This window comes from Anopheles gambiae, chromosome 2 (genome assembly GCF_943734735.2).
Source record: "Anopheles gambiae chromosome 2, idAnoGambNW_F1_1, whole genome shotgun sequence".
Lineage (NCBI taxonomy): Eukaryota > Metazoa > Arthropoda > Insecta > Diptera > Culicidae > Anopheles > Anopheles gambiae.
Window position 1 is genome coordinate 44,606,105 of NC_064601.1, and position 18,663 is coordinate 44,624,767.

General features: G+C 40.4%; 1 protein-coding gene across 1 annotated transcript in view; it reads left to right on the top strand.

Annotated features, from left to right (window-relative positions):
• LOC1269475 (protein Skeletor, isoforms B/C) overlaps positions 1–18,663 on the top strand; it is a 37,974-nt gene that overhangs the window by 3,185 nt on the left and 16,126 nt on the right. The window contains exons 2-3 of the mRNA XM_061649727.1: positions 10,893–10,969; positions 11,163–11,314. Of these exons, the coding sequence (XP_061505711.1) occupies positions 10,893–10,969; positions 11,163–11,314 (229 nt within the window). The remainder of the gene's footprint in view (positions 1–10,892; positions 10,970–11,162; positions 11,315–18,663) is intronic.

An 18,663-nucleotide genomic window follows, 5' to 3' on the forward strand; every position in this document is an offset into this window, starting at 1 on the left:
ACCGTCTTGGCAGCGATTTTTAGCGGTTGCGTCAATCACTCCATCTCTAGTGCCGGAGAGGACGTTTGAATGCCTTTCACTTTATGTCTCTTGCAAGAAGCGCAAACAGCTCGAACAAGGCAAAAGAATTACCTTCATTCATCTTGTAAATTGTATGCGTGGTTTTGAGCTAGAGAGAAATCATGTTAGAGTCAAATCCCAATCCCATAAAAATGAAATGAAATAAACACACAATTCATGAAATGCAACAAAGCTTCGCTGGTAGCAACTTCACCGGAACAAGCTGAATTTACTGTTCTTAACATAATGCGTAACAATGTTCTGAGCTCCGAGTCCCAACTTCTAGAGCGAATCAACCATGCGTAACTACCGATAACCTGAAACTATCAATTTGAACTCTCGCTTGAACGGAACATACGATAGTCAGTATCAACAGCTCTCGTAGCTAGCAGTCTTGCCCCGGTGCTTCGAAGCCAAACGAAAGTAAACTTGTTTTCTCGCGCCGCCTTCTGCCAGACGCACCCATCCTCCCTGTCCCGCTATTGCAAAACTGCATTACGTAAGCGGAGTGGAAAGTGGTGAGTGTGTGATACCTTTCTCTCCCGTTCCATTTCTTCCCATGCTTCCCATGAACCGATGCAGTTGTTGTTCTATCGCAAGCCGTACGAAGCGAGCGAGCTCGTGTTCATTGCTCCACCAGTCTACCTCGGTTAATTGCAAACCACAACAAAACGTGGTGAAAGTCGATCGCGTCAAGAGCGGCAAAAGTATGTCGATCAACCCATCGGTGGGTTCGTCGCCTGTACGTCAATTGACTTTAGACGGTTGGCTTACTCAGCCCAACGAAGGTACAAACTCGAGCATGGCGCATAAAGACTACTTCCGTAAACTTTGCTCTTTCGGTTTATTATTTTTCCCACTCTTACGCTTTCTCACCATAACACGATGCTTTTTTATCTATAAATTTAAAAGACTGAAAGCAACTATGGTTTGTGAAGAAACTGCTTCCCCGTCTGTTGGAGAGTTTCTGTTGCGTAACGCGTGTTTTTTGTTTCTTCTGTGTGCAATTCTTGTACGGTATTGATACATATTTCGAGCACTGGTCAAATGTGAACACCTTTAACCTGTGGCGATGGCAGCCAAAACAAGGGTTACGTAGGTCAACCTAAACCAGTTTGGTCGAGAAATAGGTGGTCAGTTTGATACTGTGCCAACCAGACGACACAAGAAGCTGTTCGTTTTTATTTGTGTCCTGTGTGCTTGTGTTTTTAGTTGCATTATTAAAAGTGCTTAAGAAAAGCTGGACATACAACAATACACAATGTGAGGTAGCGGATAATAGCGAACAGTCTTGATTACATATAGACGTTAAAATTTAGTTTATAAAGCTTCATTTACATACCATTGTCAAATTGTTTCAATGTTCGAGTATTAAATCAAGAATAATATGTATTGACTTGAATTAAATTAAATCTAATTTAAACGAGCTAACTAAAAGCTCTTAAGGACCATATTTAGCTTGTCTAGTGAAGATCTTTGTTTTTATTTATTTCTTGATAAAGTATCTGGCCTCCGTGGCCTACATACTTCACTTAAATACTAAGGGACCTAATACTAAACGTTCCTATGATCTAGTGCTATATGTTCTTTTAAGCGTCGCAAACATTTGGTAACATAAAAGAACAAGTCAATTACACTCGAGTAGTCATTAAACGTTATGAACATCAAAAATAAAGGATCCCTAGCACAATACAAGCGAAAACCATGGTCAATGTATAAAAATTGTCTTTTTCTTAAATTTCTTATTGGGACGTACAAATTGACAAGAGACAATAATTGAGGTGTATCTATGTGACCAGTCAGTACTTTGAAAACAAACATGCACTGAGAAACTAGTGTTTGGTTCTCTAATGTTTCCAAACCTAAAAGCTGACAGCGAGTTTTATACGGTGGAATACTATCAGTGTTTCTCCACGGAAGCCGTTTTATCGCAATACGTGATTTTTTTCTAACCTGTCAATTCTAGTTATTTGTGCAGGGAACCAAGCTACTGACGCATACTCAATTATTGGTCGTACAAAACAACAATACAGATAATTTAAGCACAGTGGATCGTGGAACATTCTGCTTGTTCTTAAAATATTTCCTAGCATCCTATTAGCCTTGGTTATTACCGAACCAACATGTTAGTCCAAACAAAGTTTATTGTCAAGTAAGACGCCTAACTTCTTTACTGTCTCAGATTGTGTTAGAGGCTTGGCAGAAATACAATATGTGAACTTTATGGAGTACTAGAACGAGTGAATGAAATAACAATACATTTACTTACATTGATGGACAAACAATTTACATGACACCGCGCATAAAAGGTAGAAAGAAAGTTTTGTAAATGTTGACAGTCACTAGGAGATATCTTACTGGGTAATACATTTTTAAATCGTCAGCATAAAGAAGCACAGTACACTCAGTCATTAATAAATAAATTAAATAATTTTGTATTCGTTTCGCATTTGTTAATGAATAAATTAAATAATAATTGCTCAAAAATACTCCCCTGAGGCACGCCTGATGGTCGACTAAATGCTTCGGAAAAATTGTCTCCTATTTTAACTCGTACAGGGCGATGCACCAAGTAGGAATCAAGCCACCTAATTAATCCTGAGTGAAAGCCAAGCTTTGAAAGTTTAGCGATTAACGTTTGAATATTAACACAATCAAATGCAGAGTTAAAATCAGTATAGATTGTATCAACTTGCATCCCTTTATCTGGCTTCTCAAAACAGTAATGTAGAAACTGCACTAAGTTTGTTACCGTAGAACGACCTGGTATAAACCCATGTAGTAGTGGTGTTAAATGGCAAATAGTGCCTAGCAATAGGTGCTTATGAATCAATAACTCAAACAATTTAATGACTGCACATAGCATAGAAATAGATCTATAGTTGCAAATTGAGGATCTTTCTCCTTTTTTATATACCGGAAAAATCCAGGATTTTTTCCAAAGAGCTGGGAAACACCCAGATTGAAGCGAGTTGTTGAACATGACAGTGAGTGGTGATGTCAAAGCTTTAATGCAGGAAGTAACTACTACTCCCGGGATGTTATCAGGACTGCTAGCTAAGGATGGTTTTAGAGGAGCTTGAATAGTTAAGCTTCTTTAACCGTTTATGAGTCAGGGTTGATCCCATTTCATAGTTTTCAAGTCGTACTACCTATGATGGGTCACCAACTCTGACTCTGTAATGCTATTGCATCTAGAATGATCTTAGTAGAGTATCGCAACAAACGTCGCTGAGTAAACGCAAACCTAGAAAAGTAAAAGTCAAATAATTATTAGATAGGTTTTAGTAAAGAATCATCTTGTAATCGAAGCTTCCGTAACAAACACTGGATATGTTTTTGTTATTGTCTTCATAGTCCTAAATAAAAAAAGGGACAAAGAGTTTTAATAATCAGAAACGTTTTTTAAACTGCTGACTCAACAATAAACTACGCTATGTGTTAAGAAGCACTCACTTTGACATGAACGTGAAAATCTAAATTATGTTTTAAATATTACAAAAATAAATAAAAAACAATCAGCTGAAAAGTCATTAATACAGATAAAATATTGATTTCCGTCCGTTGATTGGCTGCTTCCATTCCATTCCAAATGTTTGTATCTAAACACCACATCTGAGACCGATTTGTTCAACATTAAGCGTACATAATTAACAGATCATACCATTTACCTCTCGCCCTCTCCGCTGCAGTCCAACTGTAAGAGCCATACAATTTGTTCCCACTTTCACACTCAAAATTCCCCTCCGAGTGTTCGTATTCGATGGATAGGATGAAGCTAATGTAGAGGGTTACGATTTTTCAACTCCCCAAACATTCATAACTAGGCAGCGAACAGTTTCTTCCCCGAAATGTATCGTTCAAAAGATGCCCTGTACCGCGCGTTGTCGATAAGGCTTTCATAATAACCATATCGATGGTTACCATAACATCCCAGATCCCCGGACCGAGGGCGTACTATCAAAGGAGGAATCGTCGGAAAAGCAACCAACGCCGACGCGAGACACGTGTTGCTCGCAAAATTAAGTCATAAATCATAAAAAGCAAAAACCCTCCATGTGCCTGGGAGATACTTTACGGGCCGGATCTGTGTTGTGCCCGTAACAAATTGGAACATACACACACAGTGGTTGCATGGTTTGGGCTATGAATATAGTACGTAGTTTGAATTATTCGGCCTAATGGAATAGTTATCTTCCAGATCGTTTTAAGAGCACGTTCTTTAGAATAACTGCATTAGACCAAGAACGTTGCACAAGTATTGCACATTGCCATGTGTTGCACAAGTATTTCACATTAAATTGTGTTTAACTAGCTTCTCAATACGAGTATTGATAGAGCTTAGAAGCAATTAGATTACTGCCATTCGCAAGCTTTAGTCATACTATGTATGCTTCCTAATCCTTTAAATACTCGCTGAGTGTTGCGGCGAACGTACACCTTGCAGTAATATTGAACATCTTCGTCTGTATCATATTTTTTCCCCTTAATGCTCCATAATTTAACTCCAGCTGCTCCATCGCGTATGAAAGCTTACACTAAAAGCCACGGTAGTAGAATCACGATATGCAAAAAATGTTTCCTATCCTTCGCGCTTTTGTTCCCGTTTCACTTTATTTTTTCTTGCTTCCATTTTGCCGCACTTTCTCCTGCTGCGTCATAATGCACTAAGTTTATGATTGTGCAAGCGTACCGAGCAATTTCTGGAAAAAGGATACAAGAGCTTCCTACCCAGTGTCCACCCCGAGCTGTGCGGACGGAATGAAAACTTTTGCGGCTCGTTTTACGAATGGGAGGACATGCAGCTCGGAGAAGAGAACAGACAGACGATGCAAAGAGGACGTACACTAGCGTACCAGCGTACGTATCACTCTCATTAGAATACCGAGAATGCAATACGAGACAGTGAAATATGAGACCTCTCCATAACTGTGCATTGTGCAGCCGTCTACTGTTGCTGCCACTACGGGGACAAATTAAGCGGAAAAGTGAATTCTGTAATGAGGCCGGCAGCAAAACTGCACTTGCGTGGGATAAAAAGTTTCCAGGAGTTTTTCTACCTCTGTGTACGGAAGTAGGCAAGTGTACGCCCGGACGGGAAAATTATTCAAACGCGACGTTGATGTGCTAAAGGTGCAGAATTGAGAGCGCTGCATCAAGATTTTGTAGCAACTTGTTAATTAAATGTTTTATTTTACGTATTACTATGAGTCAGATGAGCGCACTTGGCACCGCATGAAGCTGATGGGATTGCATTTAGCTTGTAATGTTTGTACAATTTTGAATTGAATATTTTCTAAGCCATTTCAAGCAAGTTTCAACATACTTATTGCAATCCCAGAGAATATTATACCATCAATTAAAAACCATTATTTTTTCCTGTTTATTTGTTATTACTTATCTCCATTTAAACTTTCTTTTAACATAACCTTTGTTACATCGTTTTTATCTGCTTCCTAAACGACATACTCTCATCCGTTTCACCATTCCGCACCGGTTCAACCCAAAACCGAAAAAGGAATGCTGACTGACACAGAGACAGATAGTATCGGCTCGATTCAGCAACCTGCAGCCCCCGATCGAACACCAGCAGCAGGGACAAATCCTTTCCGAATCCGTGTCTTATGCACATCCCCCAGTCCCATTATATTATGGTGGCCGTAATGAGCTCACCGCTTCCGAATAAATGTCGAATCGGGCACCCAGAACGTCGCAGATTATATCGATAATAATCATCCACTTTCCGCTCTGTGCTCCTCCCCAGCGCTGTGCGGCAGGCCGGAAAGAAGTTCATTAAACATTATTAGTTCGGTGTGACGCCGGGCGCACATCATATTTTTACCATTTGCCCTGTTTGAACGGGGGAAAAAGGGCGATACACAACCCTCGCCAGTTAGAAAACCCATTTTTCCTCGATACCCGAATAATCTGTGGAGGGGTGCCAGAGTGTTGGGGGTGCGAGGATGATTGGTGGGTGAAAATGCGAAACGTATCCCTGTATCATTTCGTCGCCTTCTTATTGCTTCCGAGAAAGAAAATGTTCTTGTCATCCCTTTTTCTTTCTTTGCTTTCCGTTTTCTTTACCATTTGTAAGCAAAAAACGGAAAAATAATGATCCCTTACTCGTGTGGCACGTGTCCTTTTTTGGAGATTTCTCATATTTATCAACCTCGATCTATTAAGGGGGAAACATCCCCATTTTCCCGAGATTGTTATGGTGCTCTAAAATCGGTTGTAGCAAGCTTTATATGTTTTGTAGTCCATGGAAATTTTAAAAGGAAACGTGCAACGGAATAGCGCTTTTCCGGGCCTAGATCTATCTGCTATCCGGAAAAGTGGGTTTAAATATTTGTATTTTTCGGTGGCAAGTTCGACTTTTCTTTCTTTTTCACATCAACAAAACTAGCAAGTTCCCAGATTGCCTTAACCATACTTATGAGCAACAGTAAATTCCACCAGATTTCTCATGCTAGGAGCATCTTAATTGCTTAACCCACACAGTACTACAACCTTCAATGCTCCGAGACGGGCGTAAAATCGATGAAATACTACACCAGTCAATAGGAAACGCAATGTTGCTTTGCACAACCGAACGGCCGTTGACGTTTATCAGACAGCTCAAGTGCCACCCGAGTGTAGGGAGTCAAGTTTATTGATTTATCCGATTTTCCATTATGCATTCCGTTTGCCCACGGCTTCAGTTGAGGATTACTACCCTTCCGAGCGTCACATCTTTGCAAAAGCCTACGCACTGGGAATAGATTTTCCACCAGCCTACAATGATATGATCCTTCTCCCCAAGCCGCCGTCTGCTGCATCCTCCCTTTGACTCCCTGTCTACAAAATGGCTGACCTCGTAATCCAAACCTCGGCGGCAATTGGCATCGTATCGATTGTACGGTAAATATTTGAAATCATTCAATAACTGTCGTCGGGTGGAGCACACTGGAGCAGGGGACGCCGACCTGGCGTTTGGTTTAATCGACAGTACCGATTTCGTAGACTTTGCTTTAAACGGTAGCATCGTGGCTTCGCCGCAGGTCTCATATTTAGTCACAAACACACACTCATAAAGAAAGCGGAAACGCAGTGAACGATTTCCTTAAAGCCGTTGGCGCTAACATCACTATGCTATCGTGTTGCTAGCATTAATCAATCTGCTTCCTGGGATGCGCGAGAGCTGTGCCGGTAGCGGCGATGAAGATGATACGAAAACACGGTCGCATGCTGCTGATCTAATTTCCCAGGGCAACGTAATAGGATTTGGTTCGGTTGGTCGTTTCGAGCTCGTTTAGTCGAATTGTCTACCACCGACTGACGGTTTAAGCAAACCGGAATCGTTCATTACTGGCTGGTGTGCAAGAGGTCGTTGCCGTTGCTCGCTCGCAAAAGGACGAGGAGCCGTGAGCCGGGGAAATGTTTTTCAAAGGACGGATACAAAAAAACATACACACATACATGCGCTCCGGTATTATATCCATCTAGATCGTTCTAATACAGGTTTCACCTAATTCAATGAAGCAGAAGACACGGCACACAGTTATGTAGCATCATCGGTCCTCCCCAGGAGAGTGAAGTAATACATGTTGATAAAAGCGAATTAATCCTGTCGCAATGTGTGTGTTAGTGATACGCATCCTTTGAACTTTCCGGAGACATAAAGAAGAAAAATAAGGTTTCGTTTATAAGAACTACAAAAAAGCATTTGTAAGCTCATTGGAATAGCTTTCTTTTTTGTATGAGCTCTTATCAATCTTCTATCTACATTCGTTTCATTATTTCATCAAAAACAATTCATCAAACCGGTTTCAAAATATAGTTTAGAATAATATTATCACCAAAATCAAAGGGGGTCGTATACTGAATGCTTCATTCAGTGGCTTACGGTTATTGCAACCCTTTCGATGTCGTAAAGAACTGTTTGGCACAATCATCGTTTCATCTAAGGTTCAATATTTCTGAAAAATAAGAAATTATAATTTGGTTTTGTTTTTTTTTTTTTTTTTTGAAATTAAGCTGGTTGATTGAACAAATGCTTTAACCTGTAATTTAGATTGGACGAAACACTGAACGGTTCATAGCTTCACAGTACCATAATTGGAGTATGAATATTGAGTATGTACTTTAGCCGTAAATATACTTTCAGCGGTCGTGTATTTTAAGGCTTATATACCTAAAAACAATGATCATGTGTGGTGTTACCATGTGTATTTTCATGGCATATTGTAGTAGCGGTATATAAAACACATAGATGTCTTAAATACAAATGTTAAATTTATTGGTACTTTACTAATACATTTTATAATATGTATAAACTTACACATTTACGGCGGTCTAGATTGCAAATCGGTCTAGATTTTGAGGGCAATTATCGTATAGTTAGAACATTTTTTTTATTCAGGACTGACGGCTTTGCCCTATTGCTTAGTATAGTTTGAACATATTACATTTAAAAAAAAATGGGTGCATTAGGAGATGAATTTCCACACACAGGTGTTTTAAATTAAAAAAAAATAGTAAAATTAAAAAGGAAAAACCTTTGTAAAGTAAAAGGAAAAACTGTGTAAACAATCATAACACATATCATAACCCGGTTATCCTGGTGAGAAATATTTCTCACTTTTAGACACACCCAGACTCGCACACAAAAACAACATCGATACATTTACCCTGTATGGTGTAATTGTCCACCCATCATTCCCATTACTACATTAGACTCACTTAACATCTGTGCGACATCGAGTGGAATGTAAAATCATAGGGACCGCCACCAGCGCGGTTAAACGTGAAACAAGATGTTTCGCTTGGCGTAACGGTACTGCTCATCGATTTTCCCTTCAAGCAGCGCTCGTCCGGCGAGTGCGAAAAGAAATACCCCAGGAACCCTCCTGCATACAAACCAGCAGCCATCCCGTTTAATATCGTTAAAAGTCTTTTGTTCCCGGTTACCACGCCATTAAGCCGGATGGTGTTTGCTGCTGTTGTGTTCTCTCCCTTCGCCGGCTATTGTAGCCGCGCGCTGTACTAGTGCGGGGAAAAGAAGGTGCAAAAAAGGGACCGAGGGTGGATAAATAAATGTCCCATCACATCGTCGTTGTCGTTGTCAGCATTAATTATCCAATCGCAGAACGTTTCATAGCCAGCGACAGTTTTCATTTCCTTCGGCCGGTTTTTACCTCATCTTTCCGACGGCGGATGATGCTGGATGGATTGGATTGAAGTTTTCCTCGCTACGTAAAGAGCCTTTGCTTTCAACAGACGTCCGGACGCCGGCTAATGCTCGCATGAAAAGAGTTTTCCTGCTTTGATGAGTTGCCTTAAAAAAAAAGTGCTCTAGAATTGAAACCACTTTGGTGCGAGTTTCCATGAGCGTCCTTGTAAGTTTTCCCTTGCACTAACCATTTCGCGCACCTTTCGAATGTATCCTCGCCACGGTACAATATCAACTCACCTACATATATTCTGCTCCTGCTCTAACAGCTCGATGGCGGACGAAGTGTTTGCTTAGCTTTAATATTACTTTTCTAAGCTGCCCTCGGGGGAGGAAACCCCTCAATCAGGTCTCAAGATGCAATCTGAATCGACTATTGACCGGATCGGTGTGGGGTTGCAAATGCCCTACCCCTACGCAAGGTTGTAGAGCGAACAAAGGGATCGGTATGACCGGAACGCGGCGGCGCTTTTTTATTGCAAGATGTATCTACTTTTTTCCGGCACGGTATGCATGGGCGCCGTTGTCTGTTTGCTAAAGCTTGTTGGCTCTGGGCGGAAAATCCGTCCAGTTACAAACCTATCCTGCGCCGGTGGCAATGGTGGAAGTGTGGCGTGTGGCACTATTTACACAACAGTCTGTGATGCGCCCGCCGGAAGGCACGCTCGACTCGAGGTTCACTGCAAACCGTTTAAGGATCAAGCCATAGACAGGTTGCAAAACAGGCAAGGGCTCGGAATAAATCGACGAGGGTGTATCCGGCACCATTCGTAATCTCGATGTTCGAGTTTTTAGTCAACGTTTTACAGCTTGTTTAACAACCTGCCGTGATTTGACGCAACCAGTGCATGTTTAACCAGCAGAAGAGAAGCGAAATGTTTTGTTTTTTGTTCTAGAAACGTAGGGTTTATTATTTCTGATAGATGGTTAAACTATTAAATCTGATATATTTTACTATTTCACACTGAACTTGGTTGCTTATTAGTGCATAGGATCTCCAGAATGAGTGTTTTTAAGGCACTCAAAATTGAATGCTGGTATCAAGTAATTCCATATGATTTCCTTTGAAGTGCATCATAATAGAGAATGTCAATAGTGATGGCTACCAACGGTAATCAATTGTTAGAAGTACTTTTGGTTTTGAGACTTGGTTCTCTGCAAGTCTACCGAGCTAAGCTTACTATGCCGAAGAAACTTGATTGTGCGCACTTCTTTTGTGGCTGTTACATCTATGCTTTTAAAATTAATATAAGTGAACCGTTAGTCGTCTCAAGGATGTAAATTAATGTTGAGTTCTAAATAACGTTTCGCAAATTTTACCAAGACATTTGGTAGTCAGGACAATTCAATTATTATTTCTAATTTACTATGCACTTGGTTACACTATGTGCTAAGCATATGCTGTTAAACTATCCTACAAGAAAGGATATTGTAATAATATCACAGCTACATTGTGATAACATTTCCGTTAAACATGAAAGATAACAAAAAAAATAACTTCTTTCAGTAATAGTGAGGGTTATTAATGTAAGACAAATAGTAACACACCAAACACACACTTACAATTTTCGTAGCAATCAATTAAATGCCTTTTTTAACATTTCTTTCCTCTCGGTTTCAGTTGACAGTCGAGCACCGAAGGAACCCTACTACGGTCGTGAAATAGGGCATCTGACCAACTTCGGACACGGCATCAAGGTATGGTTAAAGAGATTTTTTTATAAACCTGCTACCGTAAGCGTAATGATTGCAGGAGTTAAAGCATGTACCAACACTTGAAAGGAAAAAAAACAATTTGCTTAATGTGTTCTGCAGTTTCATTCGCGATACCTTTGGGGTGCGTTTGTCTGATCCGTTTTTCTTTTTTTTTCTTCATTGCTACCGTATATAGGGACAAGTGTTTGCCGTCGATGAATCGACGCTGTTTGTCAAAGGATTCGCCTACGATGGTAACGCACCGGATGCGTTCTTCTGGGTCGGCAATTCACCTCGCCCAAGCCCGGAAGGATTCATCATACCGTACCCGGAGGAATACAGCGGGCGGTAAGTTTTGCTTGTATTGATGGTTTTTATTTTTTTTTTTCTTTGTGAGTAATGGTTTAGGGATACCTAGTGTATTTTGATACATATATGGCTGTTTTCTATACTTTTTAAATTTTCGAATTTAGCAGCAAAGCAATCGAATGTTTTACTTTACTCGAAAATGTCTCACGCACAGTTCAAAATTCATTCCTCAATATTATGGGCACTTTACTTAAACCCCGTGTGTTTGTGTTTTTTTCTATTTTGAACGAAAGGTCTAAAAAGGCCATATTGCTAAATAAATGTTAGGATGATCTATTGTTTGACCGCGACTTATGATTTCACTTTCAAATGTGTTTCTTTAAATCTGTGTTGCTTCAAATGAGGTGCACCAAAAATCGCTCACCTTCAATTTAGTTTCCGAATAAAAACCAGCCCCTTACAGGACGTGTCCACCCAGCAACGATATCTTAATTGGAACACTTCTCTTCTCATCTTTCTGCTCAAATTAAAAATGAAAATAAACTCAACTCAGCTTTGCATCCCATTCAACGGCGCTGCCCTAGTATGCAACAGGGTGCGACGCTGGCACCCGGAAGAGCTGCGCATAAAATTCACATAAATTTTTATTTCTCTCACCACCAACCCCAGCACCCTTACGGGAAGCTATTGCCACTGCAGGAGGAGTCACAAAATAAATGAACTTCCTGCAGGCGGGGCGCACCGACGGCACACTGTAAGGCTTCCGGTTTTTATCCACACGAGCGAAAGGATCAACACCATCATCCACCACCCGCCTGTGTTTGTTTGGACGGAGAAGTGTGTATATGTGTGTATATCTGTGAATCTTCACGCACGACTCCCGTACTTTGAGCTGCTGGACGCCAGAGATTCTTCTCGGCCACCTGCCGTCCCGCACCCGGAGACGGAAGCGAGCGATAATAGTCCTGCATCCTATCTAATCTATTTTTATTTAGGGCTTTGGCCACAACCCCTCCGGAAGATGCTCACACTTTCTCTCTACCTCGCTTCGCTTCCACTCTCCGGCGCTACGCATTCATACCGGGTGTCAGACCGTGCGTTCCCTCTACGGTGGGATTTCGTTACGGGGGTTTTCCCCCGTACGAACAGCGTGCGCAAAGAATTTGAATCATTTACTAGAGATTAAGTACCTTAATGTTACCACACTAACATTTCGTCACGTTTTCGGCATTTGCCCAGGGAGTGGCGCGACCCAGCGTGAGAAGTATATTTCCGCAGATTAGCGTGAGGATTCTGTCTGCACATCTACCGCTTCTCGCCAGCCAGCCACCCAGCCAGATAAGTGTAGAATGAGAAAGAAGGGAGTTTGCAAAATTAAATATTCAACAAATGATCGGTACGTTTAATAAGTTAATTCAATTTTATCGTGATAGTACCACGTTGGCACACCCAAACACGGACGTGCGCGACGGAAGATGACATAATTTTGGAAGCGAACGAATTTTACCATTGTCAAACATTGTGATCAAGCAAAAGTTTTTACCGTACGGCGTTTATGCCAGGCTGCTCCCTTTTAGTGCATCTTTGGCAGAACCTTGAACAGAACGTTTCTCCAAGAAGCCGTCTTCTTTGCGCTGTTTCATATCACAGTCGTTTGCTTTCAATGGTTTTGGAGCGTTTCCAAACAATTCAAATTGAGCGTAACTGCGGTGTCGTTTGCACATAGTGATGTCACCAGCAATTACTCACAGTACCCTTGGCCGCCCAATGTTCGACAGTATGTTGTCGCGGACAATTATTATGCATATTTCTCGCCTAATTGGAAGGGCTTCACTCTATCCGCCCTCTCCTTTCACGATGAGCGAACACATCTTAACCAGGGCAACCCTCGTCCGTGCCCGTTTGGAAATGGCACAGTACCAAGCGTCTGCATAGGACGAAGTGGAAAATGTCCCTCGAGGGCTTCCAAAAAACGCCCTCCCTATAGTATGTACCTGTTCAAGTACCGCCTCAAAAAGTGTGCTCTGGCCCAGATGCCATAATTGAACATTTAATTGAAATGGATTATGATTGAGCAGAACGTTCAACCCGCTTACCTATTATTCGGAACAGTTTCCCTGTTTAATGTTTCGTTGCATTATCGTGAAACAGTGAAGCTTGTTGTTCTATGTATCGTTGTTCAAATCCATATTTTCTTACCAGTTTACCTAACTATGCCAACTGAACATTTAATTGAACAAAACTCTTATTGGCTCGCATAATTAAAGCAATGCTCATTCTGAAAATAGATCTTGAAATTCATTTGCATCGAGTTAATTTACTTATCAGATGCTAACCCTTTTGATACAATGTTAATTAAATTTAATGAACTTGTTAAAAGATTATCGATTATCCCGTAGATTATGCCTACCAATGAGAACAATGCATTTTAATTTTGCAATTGGTTTTAAGTTTGCTAATGACGTCTGTGTGTATGAGTTAAAAGAATGATGATTGAGTTCAATTTTGTGTTAAATCTGTCGGGTAACTTTTGGTATGGCATTCTTCCGGCTAAATGTATTTTTTTCGATCAAATACATTTTATTCAACTATTTGCATAGCCACATACAAATAAACATACTTCTCGCATGTTGCTTGAAAGGAGATAGATGACTTAAAACAATGAAAAACATATGCCCTAAACGATCCCATTATTGAAAGGAATATTTATTGCTTCTAAAACCAATGTTTGAGTCTGAAAGTTAATTCACTACAACCATATAGTCCCTAGCAGTTCCAGCTTCGAAAATTCAGAGCTGGAAGGGAGTACTCTAGTCGTGGTACGGCTGGAACGGCTGGTATACGCTCAGCTGCTTCAAAAAACCCTAAAACTAAGCTACGAAATTGTAATGTAATTCCGCTGCTACTCTCGATTGTAGATTGATTCACTCTGCTAGACTGCAGAGACGACACTTTCTGTTCCCGTTTTTTCATCCATCCTTTCTTGGGCTGGATCGTGGTTTCTGTTTGGATGACGGTTAAGAGCTGCGTAAGTGTCTCGAGCTACTGAAAATCTGCGAAGGCTCAATAGCGACTGTGAAGAGTGGAAATTGTTATACACTGCACACCGGGCCAGCGTAGCGGAATTTGGGGCAAGTGTGCCATACGGGGCAAGAGTCCCACCAAGCATTTTTCCTTGAAAACTTTAGTTTAATGATCAATTTTGTTTACAGTTGGTTGCTTTCCAATGACTGGGTATACTGAGCCAAATTTCATATAGATCAATCGATATTTCCCATTGTTTTGAACTGATTTATGTTGAGTTTCAAAATTGAGCAGAATATTATATTTTTTTAATCCAATCAAATAAGCTCTCAAAAATCATGCGAACAATCAACCGAGAAAATATTGACACCACCGTATAGCTGAGAAAACGTGAAATTTTTTGTGGGGTTAGTTGAAAATAACTTTCTTTTTGTCACTGAAAAATTCAATTTCAAAAAAGTTATAACTTTTGGGGCAAGTGTGCCATCTCTGTTTGGGGCAAGTGTGCCTCCATCTTTCATAGGCGCGAGCTGTCAAAAATGTAAACATTGCTGTAGCGTGCTGCGGAATGGTGCGCTATTGTGAGCGGATTCCACGCCAGAAAAACAGAACAGTAACAAACCATATTGTGGTACAGTTGGTGGTCAAAAAGGGTTCATTGGTGACTAAATACATGTAGGAATACATACACTAGTGATACAAACGTAATAATTTCCAATTATCTAAGAAATACGGTTATTTTAACCAGGTGGCTGTCTTGCCCCATACGAGTGGCACTCTTGCCCCATATCCCAAAATACAACGTCTTTTTGGACCCTTTTTAAAACGCTTCAAAAACTGTTTTATTTGCACTTTTTTCAAGCGAAACTCATTTATAAGTGAGGAAATAGATGTAAAATGGTTATGAGATTTAAATCGGCTTTTGAAAAACACGTTTTAGTGAGTTATAACTTGAAATGCTTAAGGTGGCACACTTGCCCCAAGTTCCGCTAACCAACATTTATGACTGTGTTTTGCGTTATCCCCTTTTCTGAAACGTCCCTTGCAGGGGTGTTTTTACTTTGTTCTTTGTGCGTGTGGATTGTTGGTGGACTTCTGATAAGTGATTACGTGAAAAAGGATTTGTTTTATCGATCCAGGATGAAGCCCGGTTTTTAGGGGAAACTCACTTGGGCAGATTGCTGACGGAAAGGGGAAACTGCGAGAATAAATTGAACCAGCTTACCGCGGACGAATAAAAAAAAGGTCTAACTGTTACGAGTGGGAGTAGTTTCGAACCAGGAATTGGATTTTGCTGATTGTCTTTCTTTTATTCCATTCCTTGCTTGGTGGATCAACGGAGTATCGACAAATAAACATGCTTGTTTATCCCCATAGTCGCACAATAAATAGTAAGCTATACATTAAAACATGATAAACGTAATAATTGGCAGCACATAGATTGGATAGGCTGTAGGGAATTGAACAATGTTGCTGAACATTATTGGTATGGAGTTGGTGATTTTGCTCTTTCCCCCATACATATCCGATCATACAACAAACTCTGTGCTTTATAATGAACTCAGAATAATATTTCCATATACATATTTTTGTCCAAGCAGTTAAAAGGCATGACGTTGAAAACAAGCAACCTTCATACCCCGTACAACCCAATTACAAACGTGAAAACGGAAGCCGAATCCGACTTTTAATAAAATCATGGAAAAAACTACAAAATAAATTACTTCAACTCTATTATTTGCCAATGATTTGATGATAACCTTTCGTTGCATTGATGAGATTATGTGACATCGCTAGAAAAAAAATCGTGTCGCACTTCACATATACCCAGTACAGCATTAACTTCTCATAATAGTTTCATTAACGAAACAGATAATATTTCCCTGAAACAAAACCCGAGGCGTTGCGAAGCCTGGAACGTGCTTTTTGTCGTTTTTTGGCACGCGTGTCAGATAAATATTCATCCGCACCAGAACACGCGTTGGTTGGTTGTCGGCTTTCTATCCCATTGTTGAGCGACCTCCATTTTCCTGACAACAACCATCCATCTAACAGGGAGCATAGCTAAACGGCACAGGATGAGGAATGCGATCGATTTTGAAGAAAATGCTTAGAAAAGTATAAGGCACACCCTGCCACCACGTTTTTTTGGTGAAACGTTTTGCAAACCGACAATCCGTGTACCGTATGCCCCACTACCGCATAGTACAATGGTTATCAGTATACTGGTCCTCTACTCGCACGCACGTATACTTAGTTGCTCATAACAGACAGAATGAGAAAGATAGAGAAAGAGAGAGACAGAGGGTAAGAATGTGTGAGAGAGCCTATGCTGATTTACTCGAATGTGTCGCCAACGCACGTGAGAATTTGGGGAAAAACGGTCCACAGTAGGTGCACCCGGGGCGACAAAATCAGGCGTCTCCGATATTGAAACGCCTAATGCACTTCATTGTTGACGCCACGTGGCCGATTCATAATGAAAATTCATTTTAAATTATTATTGTCGCTACGTACTACTACATTTTCCTCCACTTATCCCGTCTTTTGCCACTCCTCCTCTCCGGTCCTACTTCCCGTCAACAATCTCCGACTACCGACTTCCGGTTGCTTCTTCCGGAACCGTGTGCGAGGGTGTCGGTGCGTTCCGTCTTTTTGGCACTATGTGAGCATTGACAGTGACATCGTGCGTATCCTTGCCCACGGCGACAGCACGTTCACTGGGGGGAAAAAAGCAGTTCATTTTCCTCGTTTGCCATTGCTGTGTTATGTGGTCTTGCTGGCAGGAAATGGGTTGCCTCTCCGTGGCGTGTACGTGGCGTGTACGGGTTTAATGCACTTCCACACGTTCGGCACATCATTAATAATTGTAGCGAAAGAATCGAAACTCGGCGTTGATAGACAGCATGTACCACTTTATCGGGCAGTGAGGCGGGTTTTTACCATTACCGATGCTGAACTGTCAATGTCGGTCAGCTTTGCGACAACGGTTCAGGTGGAAGGTATGATTGTGTACAGATTTTACTTCAGCCGACATCATCGGCCACCAACGGACCCAGATCAAACGGTAATGGATTGAAGTGATTTTTTCTTCACCACTTTTATTTGCGTCATGTTCTGTCATTAGGAGTTTTTTTCTTGTGTGTATGGCATGATAGCAAAATGATTCAACCTGTCAGGGCGATGAATTATGTGCATTTAAACAAGTCATTTTAGCGCGAATCATGAGTAAATATAAGCTTTGTTGCTGTGATAAAATTTCAAATCAATATGTTGCTGATCATGGTACATCTCATCGAATGACTTTATGCTATTAAATCCATTATAAACTCCAAAGTTGTTTAGTCATAGCATGTCTCTATTCTATATCAGCAATGGCAACACACATTTAATCAAGAACAATAGGAATACAGCTTTTTTATTTCTTATACTGATTTATATTTATATTTATATTTTTATATTTTTATATTTTTTTTTATATTTTATATACTAATTTGAAAAGTCGGTTGGTCTGTCTTTCTATCTCCGTAAACAATTGTACCGCTATGTGGTTCAATCGATTAATAAAACCATTATATTTGACCATAAGCTATTAGGTGTTGCCCTAGATCGGTTATTCATCATCTGTGATATATGAGTTACATTGTTAGACACCGATTTCCGTGTTCGTGTTAGGCTTAGTAAATCGCCATTCAAAAACAATAACAGAAATGTATTGTCTTTAGTTCCAGTATTTGTCATTTATCCGGTCAGTACTGGAGTAGTTATTCCGTGCTGTGGTGTCCCTACTCTTTGTTCTAGATTAATGAACTAGAATATGTTAAAGAAACACATATCCGACGAATTATTTAAAACTCGCCGTGATAAGATGCTACTTACTGCAAATAGTGTATAATTTTAGGTATACAATCTCTAAAACATCATCTGATGGTTTTTCTGAGTGTTTTTGTGACTAAAACCCCATCATATTATACTGGATCTCGTATTATTTTGCATCGTAAATTCTCCCTTTCCTCTCGTTAAATCTATGTTTTTAGGGCACCAACTCAAATGTTAGAAAACAACCAGTTTTTGATCAAATTTAGATCCATTTGCAATTGATGACAAGTTAATCGAGTTTAGTCAAATAAAAACATTTCACTTCCATTACACAGTGACGCGAATTGTCAGGGAAGGGGTAGAGTTTAATCTTTCAACACAAATATTAAAACACAGTAAATCAGTGTAATAACCCTTTGAACATGTTGCATGTTTACAATATAAACAGTAAATGCATAAATACCCTCACACACATACACACGCACTCTCCCATACACCCATCAACGAGACAGAGCTTCGAGCGGTCGACTCGTCTGTTTTCATGG